The following is a 25,318-nucleotide window of genomic DNA, read 5'->3' as shown; positions in this document are numbered from 1 at the left end:
GATTTTTTTTTTTTTACTGTTTTATTTTGAATGGGCCGAAAGGGTTTTTTTTTTTTTTATACACTTGCCATGCTTCAATAGCCTCCATGGGAGGCTAGAAGCCGGTACAACTCGATCGGCTCTGCTACATAGGAGCGATGCATAGATCGCTCCTATGTAGCTGAATTACTGCATTGCTATGAGCGCCGTACACAGGGTGGCGCTCACAGCAATCCGGCATCAACAACCATAGAGGTCTTCAATAGACCTCTGGTTGTCATGCAGACACATCGCTGATCCCCGATCACGTGACGGGGGTCAGCGATGCGCTCATTTCGGGCCTGATGGCCGGAAGCGCTAGTTAAATGCCGCTGTCAGCGTTTGACAGCGGCATTTAACTAGTTAATAGCGGCTCCATTCGCCGCTATTGCGGGCACATGTCAGCTGTACAAAACATCGACATGTCCCGGCTTTGATGCGGGCTCACCGCCAGAGCCTGCATCAAATATACACGAAAAACAGCCGCACTCAAGTCTTTGCGTTTATGTAGAAAATTTTAGTTGCTTTTATTCATGTGCACAGGCACCACCAAATAATTTATAAAGAAAAAAAGCGGATGATTGCGGACAAGGTTAATGTTTCGACCAGGCACGGTCTTTCTCAAAGCCTCACTTATGTAAGAGGAGTGAATGAGAAAATAAGGATATAGGAGGAGAGTCCCAAAGAACTGCTCCAGGTAGAGTTCAAAGGTAGTGTGTCCGTCTCATTGGTGATGCAGACTGCATCGCGTCCGTGCGCGGATACCGCGTCCTCCACTGACCAGGACACGCAGGCTCTATTCCACAGAAGGCAATACCGCCGGATTCCGCCATCCCCCTGAGACACTGGCTGTGTCCACCTATATACAGTATGTTCCAAATTATTATGCAAATAACATTTTTATCAGATTTTCCTAAATGGTCGGTGCAAATGACAGTCAGTCTAATAAAAGTCATCACCCGTTAGATTATACATCGAATTTTATTGCAGAAACCTCCCAATGATAACAGTATAATCTCCAAAATGAATAAAAACTCAAAATGCACTGTTCCAAATTATTATGCACAGTAGAATTTCTAAACATTTGATATGTTTTAAAGAACTGAAAATGCTCATTTGTGGAATTTGCAGCATTAGGAGGTCACATTCACTGAACAAAAAAGCTATTTAACGCCAAAACATCCCAACAGGCCAAGTTACATGTTAACATAGGACCCTTCTTTGATGTCACCTTCACAATTCTTGCATCCATTGAACTTGTGAGTTTTTGGAGAGTTTCTGCTTGTATTTCTTTGCATGAAGTTGGAATAGCCTCCCAGAGCTGCTGTTTTGATGTGAACTGCCTCCCACCCTCATAGATCTTTTGCTTGATGATCCTCTAAAGGTTCGCTATAGGGTTGAGGTCAGGGAAAGATGGTGGCCACACCATGAGTTTATCTCCTTTTATGCCCATAGCAGCCAATGACTCAGAGGTATTCTTTGCAGCATGAGATGGGGCATTGTCAGCATGAAGATGATTTTGCTCCTGAAGGCACATTTCTGCTTTTTAGACCATAGAAGAAAGTGGTCAGTCAGAAACTCTATAAAACTTTGCAGAGGTCATTTTCACACCTTCAGGAACCTTAAAGGGTCTTACCAGCTGTTTCCCATGATTCTGGCCTAAAACATGACTCCTCCACCTCCTCGCTAACGTTGCAGCCTTGTTGGGACATAGTTGCCATCCACCAACCATCCACTACTCCATCCATCTGGACCATCGAGGGTTGCTCAACACTTATCAGTAAACAAACTGTTTGGAAATTAGTCTTCATGTATGTGTGGGCCCAATACAACCATTTCTGCTTGTGAACACTGTTTAAGGGTGGCCGAATAGTAGGTTTATGCACCACAGCAAGCCTTTGAAGGATCCTACACCTTGAGGTTCGAGGGACTCCAGAGGCACCAGCAGCTTCAAATATCTGTTTGCTGCTTTGTAATGGCTTTTTAGCAGCTGCTCTCTTAATCCGATGAACTTGCCTGGCAGAAATCTTCCTCATTATGCCTTTATCAGCACAAACATTTGTGCTCAGATACAGCCACAAATCTCTTAACAGTACTATGATCACGCTTATGTTTTTGGAAAATTTCTAATGTTTTTATCCCTTCACCAAGGCATTGCACTATTTGATGCTTTTCAGCAGCAGAGAGATCCTTTTTCTTTCCCATGTTACTTGAAAACTGTGACCTGCTTAATAATGTGGAACATCATTTTTAAGTAGTTTTCCTTTAATTAGAATTACCTGGAAAACCAATTATCACATGTGTTTAAGATTGATTTCAGTGATCCATTGAGCCCTGAGACACAATACCATCCACGAGTTTATTTGAAAAACAAAACAATTAAATCTTTATGACACTTAAATCCAATTTGCATAATAATTTGGAACACAGTGTATATATGACCTTAATGAAAACCCAATCTTTCGGGTCCACTAGCTTCCGTTCACGATCAAATGTGACTGATGAAGGTCCGACTATAGGACCGAAACGTTTCTGCTGTTACTTACCGTGGACACCATTAAAACACTTTATCTGATTAAGTTAAGTCTGAGTGCCGAGTTTTTAGTAATTGTCCACAGACTTGTGCATCTAACCTTAAAGTGACACTGTCACCTGAATTTGGAGGGAACAATCTTTAGCCATAGGGGTGGGGTTTTCGGGTGTTTGATGCACCCTTTCCTAACCCGCCGGCTGCAATATTGGATTGAAGTTCATTCTCTGTCCTCCGTAGTACATGCCTGCACAAGGCAAGATTGCCTTGTGCAGGCATGTACTACGGAGGACAGAGAATGAACTTCAATCCAATATTGCATGCAGCTGGCGGGTAAGGAAAGGGTGCATCAAACACCCGAAAACCCCACCCCTATGGCTAAAGATTGTTCCCTCCAAATTCAGGTGACAGTGTCCCTTTAAGTACGTTACAGACTGCTGAACTATGATCTCATCCCTTCAGCCACAATTTATCACTGCCGTTCAGTTCTCTGAGGGACCAGTAAGCAGGGCCAACTTAAAGGGAACCTGTCACCCCATCCCTAGGAACGCTGAAATAAGGTTTTATAAATTTCCCACCATACCTCTATTGAGTCAGGAAGGTATTTTTTCTCCCCCTGACTCAACCGCCTCGCAGCCGTTCATCATCCCCCTCTGGCCTCCAGGCGCTGCCTCCTCTCTTTCTCGTGAAGTCAACGGCACCTGCGCTCTGCAATCAGTTCTTGGGCATGCGCTGTGCGCCCTTGCCCGGAACTTGCATCAGGTGATGTAAGGATATCGCGCCTGCGTGTAACGGAGTCACCATGCTCCTCGATAGAAGTGCCGAAGTCTCGCAAGACTTCACAAGTCTCGCGAGACACCGGCACTATCCTCAATGGAGCACGGTGACGCGCTCCACTGCGCAAGCGCCAGATTCCCAGCCTCGCAGTGTGAATACATCATAACACTGCGGGTCAGGATCTGAGGCCTCCGCTACATGCAGGTGCGATATCCTTACATCACCTGATGCAAGTTCCCAGTTAGCGCACACGGCGCATGCCCGAGAACTGATTGCAGAGCGGAAGCGCCGTCACGAGAAGGAGGCGGCGGCGCCTGGAGACCAGAGGGGGATGATTTTTTACCATTAATATACATTTTAAATACTCTCCCACCCACCCCTTTGACAACACATTCCAACTAAAGCCCTCAGCATAGATTACAGCCCTTACCTGGCCTTTTTAGATGACACGTCTGGCGTTTGGCTCCGAGATGAGGATGGGCTTGAAATTTCAGATGTATTCTGGCAATTTCGTTTTCTTTTCTTAAGGATGTAAAACAATTGCATATCAATACATTATTCGTCACTGGTATGGGCCTTCTATAAAAAAAAAAAAAAAAAAAAAAAAGCCATATAATATTTCTATCATCCATACAATACCTGTAGGAGTACTCTGCTGGAACTGTAAGAGCTGGTGATTGCATTATGAGAGGGTATTGTAAATCCATTCATTGCGCAGCTACTCAGTGAGCTATTTGAGGAGGTACGGGAGCGTTTGTTGCTTGTCTCATCAAGTGTATTTAGTGCCCTTTTAAGGGTGTCTGACCTGAAGAAACAAGTGTGTGTACAGGCAAAAGTTAGAAAAAAAATGACCATGTATATTCAGGGCCAAAAAATAAATACCAATAAAGCAGTTGGAGCAGTAAATGCTTCAAAGAACAAGGACCTCCCCAATATGTACTTCAGGAAATAACTCCCACAACAAGGCAAATTTGTTCAGAGTTGTACAGTTTAAGTTTTTAAAATGGTCCATGTAAAACCAGGTAAGACTGAACAGCTACTCAGTCAATGGGAAAATAAACACTAACATGGGCTAATGAAACGGACATTACTTACTTGGAAACACAAGCCAAGGAACCATTTACCACCGGAGAATCAGCTGAAGACTCCCCATTTTCACTGCTAACCTGCCTCCTGGCGGAAAATGGGGGAAGAAAAGTTACTGTCAGATACAGATTACGTGCAGCAGAGCTACAGTAACTAAGATCCGGGCTAATAAGTACAGCTCCACTTAGAAAGTGAAGAGTTTTCACCACTAGAACCAATACGCTGTAGTCCTTTATTAGCACATCTCTACTGGAGTCTCCCACATTGCCTAGCTTACAAGGTCAATGCAAAGTTGAAGTGGCTAAGCCTCCTGCCATAGTCAGCATTCTGAATTCTTACCGTCTTTTGTTCTCCATCTCTCCACTTCCATTGTATTCTTCATCTTTGTTTATTCTCTTTCTGCGCTCTCGGATGGCATTGAGCACAGTCTCCTTTGCACAAGGGTCCGGAGGTGGACATGTAACCGATGGGGAGGTCAAGCTAGTAGATAACAGACTGTTCAACCTTTGAAGGGAAGAAAAAAAAAAAAAAAAAATCTTTACTACCCAAGAAGTGTTACAACAGACAGCAGAGACTAGTTCTGAATAGAATCGAATAGAAGCCTATATCTTGTATTTATTCCTCCACTAAGAATGCAGTACAGAGATCTTGTGTTTCCTGATGGCATACATTCAAAGCAACACAACGCAACTAAAGACTGAGAAAATACTCACAGTTTAAACCCTTCATGACAAAGTACGGTATATGTACGTGTCCCTGCCTTTGATGCAGACTGACACTGAGCCTGCATCTTTCCCACCAGATGATTGTTGATTTAATCAGCCATCTGGTGCCTAACTGCCGTGGGTGAAGCAGAGCTTTGTCCATAGCTTTTAACCTGTCAAATCCTGCTGTATTTAACACGCACCAGAAGGAAGGGGCATCATTCCACGCACTTATCAGCATGTCCATGACGTGATCAAGGGACACTGAAGGGTCGCCATGACAACCAGAACTCTGCTGAAGATCTGTGCTTGGCATGACTACGCCCCTGTGAAAGACAGCTCGTAGCTGGCGTTCATAGGAGACTATGATTTTATCTATACATAGCAGAGTTGATTCATCATCAAGTATAGCACAAATGATCACACAATCACAGCTTCAAACCCACTAAGTGGACTATTACAGCCCCTGGCAAAAATCATGGAATCACCGGCCTTGGAGGATGTTCATTCAGTTGTTTAATATTGTAGGGGGAAAAAAAAAAAAAAGCAGATCACAGACATGGCGCAAAATTAAAGTAATTTCAAATGGCAACTTTCTGGCTTTAAGAAACACTAAAAGAAATCAAGAACAAAAAATGTGGTAGTCAGTAATGGTTACTTTAACCAAGCATAGGGGGAAAATTATGGAATCACCCTGTAGATTTTCATACACAAACACCACCTGTGTCAAATTAGATCTGCATCTAAAAAAGGACAACAAAGGACAAAGGAGAGGATTATCAAACTCCCCCCTTAACGACCGCCAAACCCCTTAACGACCGCCGATACGCCTTTTAACGGCGGCCGCTAAGGGTACTTAAACCACAGCGCCGTTAATTAACGGCGCTGTGGAAAAAGTGAATAGCGCCCCCCAGAGTCGGATTTTCTCTGGGGTCTCGGTTGCCGAGGGTAGCCGAGACCCCAGAGAACATGATTCGGGGGGTTTTTACCGACCCCCGAGTTGCGATCGCCGGTAATTAACCGTTTACCGGCGGTCGCAACAAAAAAAAAAAAAAAACGCGATTTGCCGTTTAATTTCTCTGTCCTCCGATGTGATCGCACATCGGAGGACAGAGAAATGTGGTCCCCGATGGCCCCCAATAGCCCCCCAATACTTACCTACCTCCCCCGGTGCTCCTCGTGTCTCCCCATGGGCGCCGCCATCTTTTTTCCGGGAAAAAATGGCGGGCGCACGCGCAGTGCGCCCGCCGCCCGGATGTTCTTTGGGGTCTCGGCTGCCGGGGGTAGCCGAGACCCCAAAGAACATGATCGGGGTCGATTTGCACCGACCCCTGCTTTGCGATCGCCGGTAATTAACAGTTTACCAGCGACCGCAAAAAAAAAAAAAAAAAAAAAAAAAGCGATCAGTTATTTCTCTGTCCTCTGATGTGATCGCACATCAGAGGACAGAGAAATAGGGGGATTCGGGGACCCTAACATACTCACCCGGGGTCCCTGGGTCCTCTTCTGTCTTCTCCTGCCAGCCGGCTTTTTCATCATGGCGGGCGCATGCGCAGTGCGCCCGCCATCTGCCGGCCGGCAGGAGAAGACAAGTTGGGGCTAAAATTAGGGTTAGGGTTAGGGTTGGGGCTAAATTTAGGGTTAGGGCTAGGGTTAGGCTACTTTCACACTAGCGTTTTTTGGCTTCCGTCGCAATGCGTCGTTGGAGAAAAAACGCATCCTGCAAAAGTGCTTGCAGGATGCGTTTTTTCTCCATTGGCTTGCATTAGCGACGCATTGCGACGGATTGCCACATGTCGCATCCGTCGTGCGACGGATGCGTCGTGCTTCGGCGGACCGTCGACACAAAAAAAACTACATGTAACTTTTTTGTGCGACGTGTCCCACATATTTCAGTGCCACGTGCCACGTATTTAAGTGACACGTGCCACGTATCAAAGTGCCACGTGCCACATATTTCAGTGCCACGTATCAAAGTGCCACGTGCCACGTATCAAAGTGCCACGTGCCACGTATCAAAGTGCCACGTGCCACGTATCAAAGTGCCACGTGCCACGTATCAAAGTGCCACGTGCCACATATTTCAGTGCCACGTGCCACGTATCAAAGTGTCACGTGCCACGTATCAAAGTGCCACGTGCCACATCTTTCAGTGCCACGTGCCACGTATTTAAGTGACACGTGCCACGTATCAAAGTGCCACGTGCCACATATTTCAGTGCCACGTATCAAAGTGCCACGTATCAAAGTGCCACGTGCCACGTATCTAAGTGCCACGTGCCACGTATCAAAGTGCCACGTGCCACGTATCAAAGTGCCACGTGCCACGTATCAAAGTGCCACGTGCCACGTATCAAAGTGCCACGTGCCACGTATCAAAGTGCCACGTGCCACGTATCAAAGTGCCACGTGCCATGTATCAAAGTGCCACGTGCCACGTATCAAAGTGCCACGTATTTAAGTGACACGTATCACGTATAAGTGCCACGTGTCACGTATTTAATTGCCACATATTTAAGTGCCACGTATCAAGATTTTCCATGGAGAACAGACACATCCAGAGATATGTCTGCTCTCCACGGCTGCAGCAACACACTGACAGGAGCCATAGTTCCTGTCGGTGTGTCACTGCGCATGCGCGAGCGAGTTTACCGGCGGTCATTGACCCCGGCACTCTCGCTTAACGGCAGTGCTGCGTGGGAAAGTTCAACGCAGCTGTACTGCTGTTAACCGAGACGCCGGAGTCATTGAACTCCGGAACAGTACGCGATACACTGCTAGGAGCTTCGCTCCTGGCAGTGTATCGCCGGAGAGCAGCCGATCGGCGTGGGACACTCGTTTTATGGATTCTGCGGACAGGGAGTATGAATTTGGTTTATTATTTTTGGATTTTTTCCTGGAGGATCGAGGGCTTCGCCTACAAGTGTGCTGTTGGTGAGTATATACTCTGTGTTATATGTTGTATGTACTGTGTGTCATGTATGTGTATTGTGTGTAGGTGTTTTGTGTAACTTTACAATTGTGCTAAGTCGCCGGACACAGGGACAACTCTCCCATCCTAATACCGGATGGGAGTAGTAGTCCCATACGGCGACTTAGCACAATGGTGGCACTAGCGTCGCATGGGGACACACACACGCACACACACACACGCACACACACGCACACACACGCACACACACGCACACACACGCACACACACGCACACACACGCACACGCACGCACACACACAGAAGGACTCCATGCTGCTTCACTGGGGGGCAGGGGGCTTCCCTCTTCCTGTCCGACGTCACGTCCGGTCCTGGGTGTCAACCCCTCCGTACAAAGACACCGACACCCAGGACAAAGGCGCTGTGTGTGGAAGGTAATATGGGGCCCTAGGGGGATACGCAGACACGCCGCTGCGTAAAGAATTGACATGTCAATTCTTTTTACGCCGGCGTGTTTGCAGACAAAAGCGCCGCGTTTTTTTGCGGTGTGTCTGAACGGCAAAGTGAATTTCTCATTCACTTTGCCGGCAGACGAAAATGACATTGCGCATTTTTGAAAAGCGCCCGCAAAATAGCGCTCAAAAATGCGCTATGTCTGAAAGTAGCCTAAGGCTTCTTTCACACTTGCGTCGGTACGGGGCGGTCGCAATGCGTCGGCCCGATGTACCGACGCACATTGTGAAAATTGTGCACAACGTGGGCAGCGGATGCAGTTTTTCAACGCATCCGCTGCCCAGTCTATGTCCTGGGGAGGAGGGGGCAGAGTTACGGCCACGCATCCGCGGAAATGGCGGACGCGACGTACAAAAAAAAGGTTACATTGAACTTTTTTTGTGACGACGGGGGCTAAAGTTATGGTTAGGGTTGGGGCTAAAGTTAGGGTTGGGGCTAAAGTTAGGGTTAGAGTTGGGATTAGGGTTAGGGTTTGGATTAGGGTTGGGATTAGTGTTACGTTTGGGATTAGGGTTGGGATTAGGGTTAGGATTAGGGTTAGGGGTGTGTTGGATTTAGGGTTTTGATTAGGGTTATGGTTAGGGTTGAGATTAGGGCTGTTTTGGGGTTAGGGTTGTGATTATCGTTAGGGTTGTGATTAGGATTATGGATCGGGTTGAGATTAGGGTTAGGGCTGTGTTGGGGTTAGGGTTGGAGTTAGAATTGGGGGGTTTCCACTGTTTAGGTACATCAGGGGGTCTCCAAACACGACAGCCAATTTTGCGCTAAAAAAGTCAAATGGTACTCCCTCCCTTCTGAGCTCTGCCGTGCGCCCAAACAGTGGTTTACCCCCACATATGGGGCATCAGCGTACTCGGGATAAATTGGACAACAACTTTTGGGGTCCAATTTCTCCTGTTACCCTTGTGAAAATAAAAACTTGGGGGCTAAAAATCTTTTTTGTGGGAAAAAAAATATTTTTTATTTTCACTACTCTGCATTATAAACTTCTGTGAAGCACTTGGGCATTCAAAGTTCTCACCACATATCTAGATAAGTTCCTTGGGGGGTCTATTTTCCAAAATGGGGTCACTTGTTGGGGGTTTCTACTGTTTAGGTACATTAGGGGTCTGCAAATGCAACATAACGCCCGCAGACAATTCTATCAAAGTCTGCATTCCAAAATGGCACTCCTTCCCTTCCGAGCTCTGCCATGCGCCCAAACAGTGGTTTACCCCCACATATGGGGTACCAGCATACTCAGGACAAATTGGACAACAACTTTTGGGGTCCAATTTCTCTTGTTACCCTTGTGAAAATTAAAACTTGGGGGCTAAAAAATCTTTATTGTTAAAAAATATATATTTTTATTTTCACGACTCTGCATTATAAACTTCTGTGATGCACTTGGGCATTCAAAGTTCTCACTACACATCTAGATAAGTTCCATGGGGGGTCTAGTTTCCAAAATGGGGTCACTTTTGGGGGGTTTCTGCTGTTTAGGCACATCAGGGGCTCTCCAAACGCGACATGGCGTCCGATCTCAATTCCAGTCAATTTTGCATTGAAAAGTCAAATGGCGCTCCTTTGCTTCCGAGCTCAGCCATGCGCCCAAACAGTGGTTTACCCCCACATATGGGGTGTCGGCGTACTCAAGACAAATTGTACAACAGCTTCTGGGGTCCATTTTCTCCTGTTACCCTTGGTAAAATAAAAATTTGGAGGCAAAAAGATCATTTTTGTAGAAAAAATGCGATTTTTCTATTTTCACGGCTCTACGTTATAAACTTCTGTGAAGCACCTGGGGGTTTAAAGTGCTCACCACACATCTAGATAAGTTCCTTAAGGGGTCTAGTTTCCAAAATGGTGTCATATGTGGGGGGTCTCTACTGTTTAGGCACATCAGCGGCTCTCCAAACGTGACATGGCGTCCGATCTCAATTCCAGCCAATTCTACATTGAAAAAGTAAAACGACACTCCTTCTCTTCCAAGCTCTGCGGTGCGCCCAAACAGTGGTTTACCCCCATATATGGGGTATCGACGTACTCAGGAGAAATTGCACAACAACTTTTGTGGTCTAATTTCTCCTGTTACCCTTGTGAAAATAAAAATTTGGGGGCAAAAAGATCATTTTTGTAGAAAAAATGAGATTTTTTATTTTCACGGCTCTACGTTATAAACTTCTGTGAAGCACTTGGGGGTTCAAAGTGCTCACCACACATCTAGATAAGTTCCTTGGGGGGTCTAGTTTCCAAAATGGTATCACTTGTGGGGGGTTTCCACTGTTTAGGCACATCAGGGACTCTCCAAACGCGACATGGCATCCGATCTCAATTCCAGCCAATTCTGCATTGAAAAAGTCAAACGGTGCTCCTTCACTTCCAAGCTCTGCGGTGCGCCCAAACAGTGGTTTACCTCCACATATGGGGTATCGACGTACTCAGGAGAAATTGCACAACAACTTTTGTGGTCTAATTTCTCCTGTTACCCTTGTGAAAATAAGAATTTGTGGGCGAAAAAATCATTTTTGTGAAAACAAATGCGATTTTTTATTTTCACGGCTCTACGTTATAAACTTCTGTGAAGCACTTGGGGGTTCAAAGTGCTCACCACACATCTAGATAAGTTCCTTGGGGGGTCTAGTTTCCAAAATGGTGTCACTTGTGGGGGGTTTCCACTGTTTAGGCACATTAGGGGCTCTCCAAACGCGACATGGCGTCCGATCTCAATTCCAGCCAATTCTGCATTGAAACAGTCAAACGGTGCTCCTTCACTTCCAAGCTCTGCGGTGCGCCCAAACAGTGGTTTACCTCCACATATGGGGTATCGGCGTACTCAGGAAAAATTGCACAACAAAATTTGTGGTTAAATTTCTGTTTTTACACTTGTGAAAATTAAAAAAAATGGTTCTGAAGTAAAATGTTTGCAAAAAAAAGTAAAATGTTAATTTTTTTCTTCCACATTGTTTTAGTTCCTGTGAAGTACGTAAAGGGTTAATAAACTTCTTGAATGTGGTTTTGAGCAGCTTGAGGGGTGCAGTTTTTAGAATGGTGTCACACTTGGTTATTTTCTATCATATAGACCCCTCAAAATCACTTCAAAGGTGATGTGGTCCCTAAAAAAAACATGGTGTTGTAAAAATGAGAAATTGCTGGTCAACTTTTAACCCTTATAACTCCCTAACAAAAAAAAAAAATTGTTTCCAAAATTGTGCTGATGTAAAGTAGACATGTGAGAAATGTTATTTATTAACTATTTTTTGTGACATATCTCTCTGATTTAAGGGCATAAAAATACAAAGTTTGAAAATTGCAAAATTTTAAAAATTTTCGCCATATTTCCATTTTTTTCATAAATAATCGCAAGTAATATCGAAGAAATGTTACCACTAACTTGAAGTACAACATGTCACGAAAAAACAATCTCAGAATCAGCGGGATCCGATAAAGCGTTCCAGAGTTATAACCTCATAAAGTGACACTGGTCAGAATTGTAAAAATTGGCTCGGTCATTAAGTACCAAATTGGCTCTGTCACTAAGGGGTTAAAAGAGGGTAAATCATCACGCAATGCTGCAAAAGATGTTGGTTGTTCAGTCAGCTGTGTCTAAAGGCCCCGTCTCACTAAGCGATTTACCAACGATCACGACCAGCGATACGACCTGGCCGTGATCGTTGGTAAGTCGCTGTGTGGTCGCTGGGGAGCTGTCACACAGACAGCTCTCTCCAGCGACCAACGATCAGGGGAACGACTTCGGCATCGTTGAAACTGTCTTCAACGATGCCGAAGTCCCCCTGCAGCACCCGGGTAACCAGGGTAAACTTCGGGTTACTAAGCGCAGGGCCGCGCTTAGTAACCCGATGTTTACCCTGGTTACCAAAAAAAACAAACAGTACATACTCGCCTTTCGGTGTCCAGGTCCCTTGCCGTCTGCTTTCTGCTCTGACTGAGCCGCCGTACAGTGAGAGCAGAGCGCAGCGGTGACGTCACTGCTGTGCTCTCACTTCTCACTGTACGGCGGCAGTCAGTGAGAGCAGGAAGCAGACGGCAAGGGACCTGACGGACATCAGAAGGCGAGTATGTACTGTTTGGTTTTTTTTACATTTACGCTGGTAACCAGGGTAAACATCGGGTTACTAAGCGCGGCCCTGCGCTTAGTAACCCGATGTTTACCCTGGTTACCAGTGAAGACATCGCTGGTTCGGTGTCACACACACCGATTCAGCGATGTCAGCGGGACCTCAACGACCAAAAAAAGGTCCAGGCCATTCCGACACGACCAGCGATCTCGCAGCAGGGGCCTGATCGCTGGTACGTGTCACACATAGCGAGATCGCTATGGAGGTCGCTGTTGAGTCACAAAACTTGTGACTCAGCAGCGATCTCGCTATGTGAGACGGGGCCTTAAAATCTGGACCAAATACAAACATGGGAAGGTTGTTAAAAGGCAAACATACTGGTAGACCAAGGAAGACATCAAAGCGTCAAGACCCGAAACATAAAGCAATATGTCTCCAAAACAGGAAATGCACAACGAAACAAATGAGGAATGAATGGGTGGAAACTGGAGTCAACGTCTGTGACCGAACTGTAAGAAATCGCCTAAAGGAAATGGGATTTACATACAGAAAAGGTAAACAAAAACCATCATTAACACCTAAACAGAAAAAAAACAAGGTTACAATGGGCTGAGGAAAAGCAATCGTGGATGACTAGATGAGAGTCATATTCAGTGATGAATTGCGAATCTGCATTGGGCAAGGTGATGATGCTGGAACTTTTGTTTGGTGCCATTCCAATGAGATTTATATAGAGGACTGCCTGAAGAGAACATGCAAATTTCCAGTCATTGATGATATGGGGCTGCATGTCAGGTAAAGGCACTGGGGAGATGGCTGTCATTACATCTTCAATAAATGCACAAGTAAAAAGGCACTGGGGGGGGGATGGCCGTCATTACACCTTCAATAAATGCACAAGTTTATGTTGATATTTTGGACACTTTTCTTATCCCATCAATTGAAAGGATGTTTGGGGATGATGAAATCATTTTTCAAGATGATAATGCATCCCGCCATAGAGGAAAAACTGAAAACATTCCTTGAAAAAAGACACATAAGGTCAATGTCATGGCCTGCAAATAGTCCTGATCTCAATCCAATTGAAAATCTTTGGTGGAAGTTGAAGAAAATGGTCCATGACAAGGCTCCAACCTGCAAAGCTGATCTGGCAACAGCAATCAGAGAAAGTTTGAGCCACATTGATGAAGAGTACTGTTTGACACTCATTAAAGGGCCACTGTCACCCCCCTCCAGCCGTTATAAACTAAAAGAGCCACCTTGTGCAGCAGTAATGCTGCATTCTAACAAGGTGGCTCTTTTAGTTTTAGGTTCAAGCATACCCCAAATAAAGCGTTTTTATACTTAGCCACAATTCCTGTCTCTAGCCAGGTAGGCGGGTCCTCACTCCCCAGTTTGGCCAGCTCCTCTGCCGTCACTCACATCTTCCTGCGCTTTCGGCGCCGCCCCCTCAGCGCTGTTATCGTTTCAAATCCGGCGCCTGCGCTGTGTACTGGTGTCCTGCGCAGACGCAGTAAGCTCTTGCCCTAATCACATGGAAGTGACGTCATCGCAGGTCCTACAGCTATTTGCTGTGCAGCAGATCCATCCAGTTGTTCTGTGGATGAATTTTGTTCTCTGGTATCAGCCATTACATCAGACAGCCAGAGCTTACTGCGTCTGCGCAGGACACCAGTACACCGCAAAGGCGCCGGATTTGAAACGATAACAGCGCTGAGGGGGCAGCGCCGAAAGCGCAGGAAGATGTGAGTGACGGCAGAGGAGCTGGCCAAGCTGGGGAGTGAGGACCCGCCTACCTGGCTAGAGACAGGAATTGTGGCTAAGTATAAAAACGTTTTATTTGGGGTATGCTTGAACCTAAAACTAAAAGAGGCACCTTGTTAGAATGCAGCATTACTGCTGCACAAGGTGGCTCTTTTAGTTTATATCGGCTGGAGGGGGGTGACAGTGGCCCTTTAAGTCCATGCCTCAGAGACTGCAAGTTGTTATAAAAGCCAGAGGTGGTGCAACAAAATACTAGTGATGTGTTGGAGTGGGGGTTTTTTTGTGTTTGTTTTCCATAACTTTCCTCAAAATTGAGTGATTCCATAATTTTTCCCTATGCTTGGTTAAAAAAGTAACCATTACTAACTACATTTTTTGTTCTCGATTCTTTTAGTGTTTCTTAAAGCCAGAAAGTTGCCATTTGAAATTACTTTAGTTTTGTGCCATGTCTGTGATCTGCTTTTTTTCTACAAAATTAAACAACTGAATGAACATCCTCCAAGGCCGGTGATTCCATAATTTTTGCCAGGTGTTGAATATACAGTAAAAGATTAGAAACAAAAGCAAGTTGAAATCACCCCCTCTTGCCCCATTGAAATTGAACAAAACATTTACTATCACTGCGTTTGTAAGAATCCAGTCTATCAAAGTATAAAATGAATCCAATCAGTAAATAGCGCAAAAAAAAAAGGTTTTTTTAGCTGTTGTAACATTGAAATAAAAATGCATTAAGAGGCGATGAAAACATTGTATCTACCCCAAAATGGTATCCATAAAAACGTCAACTCAGGGCACAAAAAGAAATAAGCCATTAAAGCAGCCCACTGTCCCGAAAACTGAAAGCGTTCGGGTATGTTTCCACTGTCCAGAATCCCTGCGCTTTGGACGCAGCGGATACCCAGCTCCCCCAAAGCGCTGCCCCTGTTGTACACGTGGTGATTACGGATGTGTTAATTGAACACATGCAGAATCACCGCATCGTATTCATAGGCTTATTTATCTTGCAGAGACGCATTACAGGATTTTATAAAATCCCCTCCACTATGCTGTAACATCTGGACGCTGCGAACTGGACGCTGCAGATGTACGCAGCGTCCTATCCGCAGCAAATCCTGAAGGTTTCCTGACCGTGGAAACATACCCTTATGGGTCTCTGAAGATGGTGACAAGCAATTTTTTTATTTTATAAATTTCCGCTTTTAACCACTTCTAACAAAACTATAATTGTTTAGTATCTGCATAATCGTAATCATGATCACAGATCGCCGATGGGTCGGAATGACGAGAGATCTGAAGACGACCTCTATGGTTGTTATTGGCGAATTGCTATGAGCGCTGCCCTGTGGTCGGCGCTCATAGCAAGTGAGCTACACACAGGCGATCAGATCATTACCTCCGTGTAGCAGAGGCGATCGAAGTACTGCAGCTTCTAGTCTCCCATGGAGACTATTGCAGCATGCAAAAAGTTAAAAAAAATGTTTAGAAATATTAAGTATAAATGTTCAAATTACCCCCCCCTTCAAAATAAAAAAAAAGTAAACATATTTGCAATCTCCGCAGTCAGAATCACCCGATCAATATAAAAGAATTAACCCGATCACTAAACAGTAGCAAGAAAAAAAAATTCAAAACGTCAGAATTACGTTGTTTTTTTTCCAGCCACCCTTACATTGCAATAAAATGCAAAAATAGGTGATCATCTTTGTATCAACACCAAAATGTTATAAAAAACATCAGCTCAGTGCGCAAAAAAATAAAAATAAGCCTTCACTCAGGCCAAGATCACGAAAAGATGATTAAAAGAGTCAGTCACTAGGCTTAGGCAGAGCAGCTTCACTGCAACTAAGTCGTCCAAACTTGCTGTAGCAATGGCCTAAACCCACCTTACTCCATATAACACCTTCAGCGACCCCCAACCTTTGAAAAACTCCTAAAACAGCAGATCACTTACACTGGCGATCGAGCAATATTCGCATCAGGACGGGCAATTTTCACTGTCCCAGGACTGCGCATCTGAGAATGTTTAGGTGACAGCAGAGGTTTTCGTGGAAAGCCATCTATATACACAGAAGGAAGAGATCCTGGCATACTAAACTGGGGCTGGTGGGTAGGGTAACGCCTGCGTGGGCTCATGAACGTCCGGTTAATTACAATAGGAGTCTCCCTAGAAATGGAGAAAGAAAAAAAAAAAAAAAAAGCTTTAATATACATCCATATTATATACACACACATAAGGAATTGATCGGACAGCAGTAGAATATAAACCTGTCAGATCATTCATCGATGTGGGAGACCTCTTGTCATTTGCGTACATGTGGATGTCAGATTAATCGTTCTCTACAGAGGAGAGGACACGTTGTATGGCTGTGGGGTGAACATCGGTACTCAGACGGACTTGGCCACCCCGGCTTAACCAAGTCATGGCTACATAGAAAAAGAATGAATAGTCACCTCCTGCAGCAGCACGGTCCCAACTACCTTACTGCTGGGTCAGGGATTGTGTCCTGTGACCACAGTTGCATCTAATCAATATTCCATCAGAACGGAAATGCGCTGACAAAATACTACAAACTGCACAAAGTCGGCAGCCACGGACTCTGAAGCCGAAGTCACATCAGCCGTGTACAGTACATTGCTTTCTATGGGGCCCAGAAGCGATTAAACAGCCCCCTTTTAATACAGGTTTTTCTCTAAAAAGTCAGCGCTTTACAAGTAACACACCTGCCTGACATGGAGACAAACAGCGTGTTGCTCAGCATGAATCCATTATCAGAATGCATCCAACACGGCAGGTCGGCAGCTCTAAGAGCACCGCAAGTGGCGCTACAAGTAAAGGTACCTTCACACGAAGCGACGCTGCAGCGATAGCGACATCGATGCCGATCGCTGCAGCGTCGCTGTTTGATCGCTGGAGAGCTGTCACACAGACCGCTCTCCAGCGACCAACGATGCCGAGGTCCCCGGGTAACCAGGGTAAACATCGGGTTGCTAAGCGCAGGGCCGCGCTTAGTAACCCGATGTTTACCCTGGTTACCAGCGTAAAAGTAAAAAAAACAAACAGTACATGCTCACCTGCGCGTCCCCCAGCGTCTGCTTCCTGACACTGACTGAGCTCCGGCCCTAACAGCACAGCGGTGACGTCACCGCTGTGCTTTCACTTTAGGGCCGGCGCTCAGTCAGTGTCAGGAAGCAGACGCTGGGGGACGCGCAGGTGAGCATGTACTGTTTGTTTTTTTTACTTTTACGCTGGTAACCAGGGTAAACATCGGGTTACTAAGCGCGGCCCTGCGCTTGGTAACCCGATGTTTACCCTGGTTACCAGTGTAAAACATCGCTGGTATCGTTGCTTTTGCTTTCAAACACAACGATACCCAGCGATCGGACGACCAAATAAAGTTCTGGACTTTATTCAGCGACATCACAGCAGGATCCTGATCGCTGCTGCGTGTCAAACGAAACGATATCGCTAGCCAGGACGCTGCAACGTCACGGATCGCTAGCGATGTCGTTTCGTGTGAAGGTACCTTAAGGCAGCTACGTCTCCATTCTACCATGGATGGCTCATATACAAAAGTAATGATTGTGGCAACACCAGCCTGGTGACAGGAGCGCTGGTCTTGAACATGGAGATTGGAGCCAAATATACCGGTTTTAAGGTAATAAGAGGGGTCTAGGGAAAAAAATACAGATAAAGGATCTTCAAGTAGCGCAGACAAGGACCCCACTCCTCTGGATACATTCATCCTGGCATCTCCAGAGGCAGCACATGTGTAGTGAGGCGGGGGGCTGCTCACAGATTAGGTCACTTCCTACATCGGACCCCTTCCCTAACGCAGAGATAAGGCCGTGTTTACCTAGATTGTAGGGCAAATCCTCCTGAAGATGACACTTTACCCATAAGAGAAGGGATACACATCTAATCCCTGAGACCCCACTATCAGTATAGAGTCTGATCATAGAAGGAATGACCCCAGAGCTCCGAAGCCCCCCAACCCCACAGCGGAATGACCCCAGAGCTCCGGACCCCCAACCCCACAGCGGAATGACCCCAGAGCTCCGGACCCCCAACCCCACAGCGGAATGACCCCAGAGCTCCGGACCCCCAACCCCACAGCAGAATGACCCCAGAGCTCCGGACCCCCAACCCCACAGCGGAATGACCCCAGAGCTCCGGACCCCCAACCCCACAGCGGAATGACCCCAGAGCTCCGGACCCCCAACCCCACAGCGGAATGACCCCAGAGCTCCGGACCCCCAACCCCACAGCGGAATGACCCCAGAGCTCCGGACCCCCAACCCCACAGCGGAATGACCCCAGAGCTCCGGACCCCCAACCCCACAGCGGAATGACCCCAGAGCTCCGGACCCCCAACCCCACAGCGGAATGACCCCAGAGCTCCGGACCCCCAACCCCACAGCGGAATGACCCCAGAGCTCCGGACCCCCAACCCCACAGCGGAATGACCCCAGAGCTCCGGACCCCCAACCCCACAGCGGAATGACCCCAGAGCTCCGGACCCCCAACCCCACAGCGGAATGACCCCAGAGCTCCGGACCCCCAACCCCACAGCGGAATGACCCCAGAGCTCCGGACCCCCAACCCCACAGCGGAATGACCCCAGAGCTCCGGACCCCCAACCCCACAGCGGAATGACCCCAGAGCTCCGGACCCCCAACCCCACAGCGGAATGACCCCAGAGCTCCGGACCCCCAACCCCACAGCGGAATGACCCCAGAGCTCCGGACCCCCAACCCCACAGCGGAATGACCCCAGAGCTCCGGACCCCCAACCCCACAGCGGAATGACCCCAGAGCTCCGGACCCCCAACCCCACAGCGGAATGACCCCAGAGCTCCGGACCCCCAACCCCACAGCGGAATGACCCCAGAGCTCCGAAGCCCCCCAACCCCACAGCGGAATGACCCCAGAGCTCCGGACCCCCAACCCCACAGCGGAATGACCCCAGAGCTCCGGACCCCCATTACTGACCACCCCCAGAGGGAGAGGGCACACACAGTGGGGGCTTCTAGTAGCTGCACAGCAGGCAGCCGCCACACACACGAGTGGCCCACGGTAGAGACGTCCCTGGAGCACAGACACCAGCACCCACCTGAACGACAGGCGCCGGGCAGGGGTCGGCACCGCGGGGTTGGGTCTTGCGAGCCGCTCTCTCAGGTCCCGGGCCCCGCGCCCCACAGCCCGGACTGGCGGCTCCGGCTTCCCCAGGTAGCTGCCCATCAGCAGCAGTAACGAGGCAGGAGTCCACCGCAGCGCCGCTCTCCTGTGCTGCACAAGCCGCTGCCTCCCCGCGGCCGCACGTGGTCCCGGCTCAGGAAGTCTCCACCAGCGGCCGCCCGCGCAGCTATAAGCCCAGCCGGCGAGCACACACAGCAGCAGCAGGGCGCTGAGCCCGGGCCAGCAGTACACGAACAGCAGGAGGAGCAGGGCAGCGGGCAGGAGCAAGGCCACCGGCTGCAACTCGCGATTCAAACCGTCCCGAATCACCCGCCTCAGCCGGTCCCTGACCCCTCCTACCCGCCCTCCGGACGGACACATGATCGGCCGTGCGCCCCGCCAGGCCTTAAATACCCAGCGTGCACCACGCGCATGCAGGAGCCCGTCCGTCACATCCCGTGTAGCCAAGCAACACACACTCCCCCCACCCACCGCTGCTTTGAAATGCAGGACAGTTACAGTTTATTTTCCTGTGGGAGGAGCTTATAAACAGATACGTCATTTCCTGCAGCTGTCTATTGGATAACAAAAAGTTCCGACTCCGCCTCTAATGGTATTTGGCGGCAGAAGAGGCTGACGTAGAAAATGTGGACTCTGCCAATGGCGAACAAGTTTGGGATCACGTGGCCTTGAAGTGCTACTTTTAAATAGCGTTCCACTTCCTACAGAGTAGTATCGTCAGTGCTGTCTGAGCAGGCACAGGTGCCGGTGGGCGGGAGAAGCAGGCTCAGGTCAGCGTGCTTAAACGGAACCTGTCATCCCCCAAAATGGAAGATGAGCTAAGCCCACCAGCATCAGAGGCTTAACTACAGCATTCTGTAATGCTATAGATAAGCCCCCGATGTATCCTAAAAGATGAGAAAAAGAGGTTAGACTATACTCACCTGGGGCGGTCCGATGGGTGTTGTGGTCCGGTCCGGGGCCTCCTATCTTCATGCGATCCCGTCCTCTTCTGGGCTTCACGCTGCGGCTCTGGCGCAGGCGTACTTTGTCTGCCCTGGTGAGGGCGGAGAAAAATACTGCAGTGCGCAGGCGCCGGGAAAGGTCAGAGAGGCCTGGCACCTGCGCACTGCAGTACTTTGCTCTGCCCTCAACAGGGCAGACAAAGTACGCCTGCGCCAGAGCCGCAGCGTGAAGACAAGAAGAGGACGTCATTGTAAGACGATGGGAGGCGCCGGACCGCGACGCCCATCGGATCAGACCGCCCCTGGGTGAGTATAATCATACCTCCCATCCCGGATCCAGCGGGACTGTCTTGATTTTGAACGTTAGCCCCGCGATCCCGGGCGGGACATTAGTTGTCCTGCACTGGTTGGGAGGTGTGTATATCACCCGGTCAGCTCCCTGAGCCCCTGCACCCGCAGAGCAGCATATTGGCTGCTCTGTGCGCACAGGACCTGTGATGAAGTCACAGGATGGGAGGAGTCAGGGGGGTCACATGATCGGGAGGACCTCTGTGTACAGGACTCTGCTTGTCATGGTGCTGAAGGAGGGTAAGCGTATGTGGTGTCAGGAGGTGTTTACAGTGTGGATGTAGCATAGCCGTGTGTGTACGAGGTGTATGGAGCGGAGCAGCGTGTGAAACGTGTATGGAGCAGAGTCGTGTGTGTAAGACGTGTACGGAGCGGAGCCACGTGTGTACGGGGTGTGCGGAGCAGAGCCATGTGTGTACGAGGTGTGCGGAGCAGAGCCATGTGTGTACAAGGTATACGGAGTGGAGCAGCGTGTGCAATGTGTATGGAGTGGAGCCTTGTGTGTATGAGGTGTACGGAGCGGAGCCGTGTGTGTGCAAGGTATACGGAGCGGAGCAGCATCTGCAATGTGTATGGAGCAGAGCTGTGTGTGTATGGAGTGGAGCCGTGTGTGTATGGAGTGGAGCCGTGTGTGTATGGAGCGGAGCCGTGTGTGTATGGAGCGGAGCCGTGTGTGTATGGAGCGGAGCCGTGTGTGTACAGAGTGGTGCCGTGTGTGTGCAAGGTATACTGAGCGGAGCAGCATGTTTATGGAGCGGAGCCGTGAGTGTACGAGGTGTACGGAGTGGTGCCGTGTGTGTACGAGATGTATGGAGCGGAGCCGTGTGTGCAAGGTATACGGAGCGGAGCTGTGTGTGTACGAGATGTACGGAGCGGAGCAGCGTTTGAAAGGTGTATGGAGCAGAGTCGTGTGTGTAAGACGTGTACGGAACGGAGCCACGTGTGTACGAGGTGTACAGAGCAGAGCCACGTTTGTATGAGGTGTGCGGAGCAGAGCCATGTGTGTACAAGGTATCGGGAGTGGAGCAGCGTGTGCGAGGTGTATGGAGCAGAGCCGTGTGTGTATGAGGTGTATGGAGCAGAGCCGTGTGTGTATGAGGTGTATGGAGCAGAGCCGTGTGTGTATGAGGTGTATGGAGCAGAGCCATGTGTGTACGAGGTGTACGGAGCGGAGCCGTGTGTGTATAAGGTGTATGGAGCGGAGCCGTGTGTGTATGGAGTGGAGCCGTGTGTGTACGAGGTGTACGGAGCAGAGCCGTGTGTGTACGAGTTGTATGGCGTGGAGTCGCATGTGTACGGAGCGGACGATGGCTGTGTCGGATTGGAGCAGATATTGCTCCTCGCTCTGACACTGACTGGCACTGGAGACACAGGAGGTCTTTATCAGTGGCGTATCACAGCTGCAGCGACGTGAGCAGTCAGCGGCGCAGCTGGATGACACCATTCAGCGCCGTGGGAGTGGAAGCTGCTGGCTGCTGCGAGGTGAAAGGTGTGTGTGTAGTGATGGAGAAGGCAATGATGGGGGTGGGGTAACCATGTGTGGCCATTATACTGCACCCAGAATTGTGTGGGGCCATTATACTGTATGGAGCATCGTGAGGGGCCATTATACTGTACCCAGCATTATGTGTGGCCATTATACTGTACCCAGCATCGTGTGGGGCCATTATACTGTACAAAGCATCACGTGGGGCCAGTACACTGTACGCAGCATCATTTGGGGCCATTATACAGTATGGAGCATCATGTGTGGCCATTATACAGTGTGGAGCATAATATGGTCATTATACAGTATGGCGCATTATGTGTGGCCATTATACAGTATGGGGCACTGTGTGGCCATTTTTTTTTTGTTTATAATTGTTTACGAAACATTGTGATCAGAAGTGCTAAATGGGTGTGGTTGGGGCGTGACTAGTTGTGCAATGGGTGTGGTCAGAGGTGTGGCCTAAAATTTTCCGCTGACTTTGTCCCTCTTTCCCTTCCTCGAAAGTTGGGAGGTATGGTATAATATATCCTCTTTTTCTCATCTTTCAGGATACAACGACAAGGACAATATCTGCAAGGAGTTTGTATATTCTCCCCATGTTTGCGTGGGTTTCCTCCGGGTTCTCCGGTTTCCTCCCACACTCCAAAGACATACTGATAGGGAATTTAGATTGTGAGCCCCAATGGGGACAGCGATGATAATGTCTGCAAACTGTAAAGCGCTGCAGAATATGTTAGCGCTATATAAAAATAAATATTATTATTATTATGTCCTATGAGGAACAGTTAAAGGATCTGGGAATGTTTATCTTGCAAAAAGAAGGCTAACAGGAGACTTAATAGCTGTCTACAAGTATCTGAAGGGCTGTCACAGTGTGGAGGGATCATCCGTAATCTCATTTGCACAAAGAAAGACTACAGGTCCTTCTCAAAAAATTAGCATATAGTGTTAAATTTCATTATTTACCATAATGTAATGATTACAATTAAACTTTCATATATTATAGATTCATTATCCACCAACTGAAATTTGTCAGGTCTTTTATTGTTTTAATACTGATGATTTTGGCCTACAACTCCTGATAACCCAAAAAACCTGTCTCAATAAATTAGCATATCAAGAAAAGGTTCTCTAAACGACCTATTACCCTAATCTTCTGAATCAACTAATTAACTCTAAACACATGCAAAAGATACCTGAGGCTTTTAAAAACTCCCTGCCTGGTTCATTACTCAAAACCCCCATCATGGGTAAGACTAGTGACCTGACAGATGTCAAGAAGGCCATCATTGACACCCTCAAGCAAGAGGGTAAGACCCAGAAAGAAATTTCTCAACAAATAGGCTGTTCCCAGAGTGCTGTATCAAGGCACCTCAATGGTAAGTCTGTTGGAAGGAAACAATGTGGCAGAAAACGCTGTACAACGAGAAGAGGTGACCGGACCCTGAGGAAGATTGTGGAGAAGGACCGATTCCAGACCTTGGGGAACCTGAGGAAGCAGTGGACTGAGTCTGGTGTGGAAACATCCAGAGCCACCGTGCACAGGCGTGTGCAGGAAATGGGCTACAGGTGCCGCATTCCCCAGGTAAAGCCACTTTTGAACCATAAACAGCGGCAGAAGCGCCTGACCTGGGCTACAGAGAAGCAGCACTGGACTGTTGCTAAGTGGTCCCAAGTACTTTTTTCTGATGAAAGCAAATTTTGCATGTCATTCGGAAATCAAGGTGCCAGAGTCTGGAGGAAGACTGGGGAGAAGGAAATGCCAAAATGCCTGAAGTCCAGTGTCAAGTACCCACAGTCAGTGTGTTTCATCAAGGGCAGGGTCAATGCAGCTAGCTATCAGGAGATTTTGGAGCACTTCATGCTTCCATCGGCTGAAATGCTTTATGGAGATGAAGATTTCATTTTTCAGCACGACCTGGCACCTGCTCACAGTGCCAAAACCACTGGTAAATGGTTTACTGACCATGGTATTACTGTGCTCAATTGGCCTGCCAACTCTCCTGACCAGAACCCCATAGAGAATCTGTGGGATATTGTGAAGAGAAAGTTGAGAGACGCAAGACCCAACACTCTGGATGAGCTTAAGGCCGCTATTGAAGCATCCTGGGCCTCCATAACATCTCAGCAGTGTCACAGGCTGATTGCCTCCATGCCACGCCGCATTGAAGCAGTCATTTCTGCCAAAGGATTCCCGACCAAGTATTGAGTGCATAACTGAACATTATTATTTGATGGTTTTTTTGTTTGTTATTAAAAAACACTTTTATTTGATTGGACGGGTGAAATATGCTAATTTATTGAGACAGGTTTTTGGGGTTATCAGGAGTTGTATGCCAAAATCATCAGTATTAAAACAATAAAAGACCTGACAAATTTCAGTTGGTGGATAATGAATCTATAATATATGAAAGTTTAATTGTAATCATTACATTATGGTAAATAATGAAATTTAACACTATATGCTAATTTTTTGAGAAGGACCTGTAGAAGCAATGGGATGAAACTGAAAGGGAGAAGATGCAGATTAAATATTAGAAAAAAGACAGTGACAATGAGTGGAACATGCAGTCACGAGAGGTGGCGAGTTCTCCTGCAATGGAAGTCTTCAAGCAGAGGCTGGACAGACATCTGTCTGGGATGATTTAGTGAATCCTGCATTGAGTAGGGGTTGGACACAATGACCCTGGAGGTCCCTTCCAACTCATCTAGGATTCTATGACTACAATAAAATGGCGCCCAACTCCTCCCTCAGCTGAGAATTGGAGGTGTGCCCTTCTCCCAGCTAGGAGATGCCGATGGACACCGACCTCAGGCGTCCATGCCCAGAGGCTGCTGTATCTGTGGTGTGCACGTGTCATGCTCAGACACCTGCACATCAGCAAATAAAAATGGCAACCCCAATCGGCTGCAGAAAAAAATAAGGTTCAAATAGTACATGCCATTTTGTATTAAAGGTA

At 47.8% G+C, this 25,318-nt stretch overlaps 1 protein-coding gene across 4 annotated transcripts in view; it reads right to left on the bottom strand.

Moving 5' to 3' along the window:
- Nucleotides 1–20,070, bottom strand: part of POM121 (POM121 transmembrane nucleoporin) — a 30,038-nt gene extending 9,968 nt beyond the window's left edge. The window contains exons 1-7 of one of the 4 annotated variants that reach the window (XM_077294511.1): nucleotides 18,236–18,355; nucleotides 16,647–16,805; nucleotides 16,333–16,545; nucleotides 4,751–4,915; nucleotides 4,421–4,498; nucleotides 3,965–4,130; nucleotides 3,756–3,847 (exon numbers count right to left, since the gene is read on the bottom strand). In XM_077294511.1, coding sequence (XP_077150626.1) covers nucleotides 3,756–3,847; nucleotides 3,965–4,130; nucleotides 4,421–4,498; nucleotides 4,751–4,915; nucleotides 16,333–16,514 — 683 coding nt within the window. In that variant the 5' untranslated portion in view covers nucleotides 16,515–16,545; nucleotides 16,647–16,805; nucleotides 18,236–18,355. The other 3 variants (XM_077294512.1, XM_077294509.1, XM_077294510.1) reach the window with 3 other exon arrangements.
- Between the last annotated feature and the right edge of the window lie 5,248 nt (nucleotides 20,071–25,318).

Source organism: Ranitomeya variabilis, chromosome 3, assembly GCF_051348905.1.
Source record: "Ranitomeya variabilis isolate aRanVar5 chromosome 3, aRanVar5.hap1, whole genome shotgun sequence".
Lineage (NCBI taxonomy): Eukaryota > Metazoa > Chordata > Amphibia > Anura > Dendrobatidae > Ranitomeya > Ranitomeya variabilis.
Note: the sequence above shows the minus strand (reverse complement) of the source record. Positions and strands in the feature narration are given on the sequence as shown.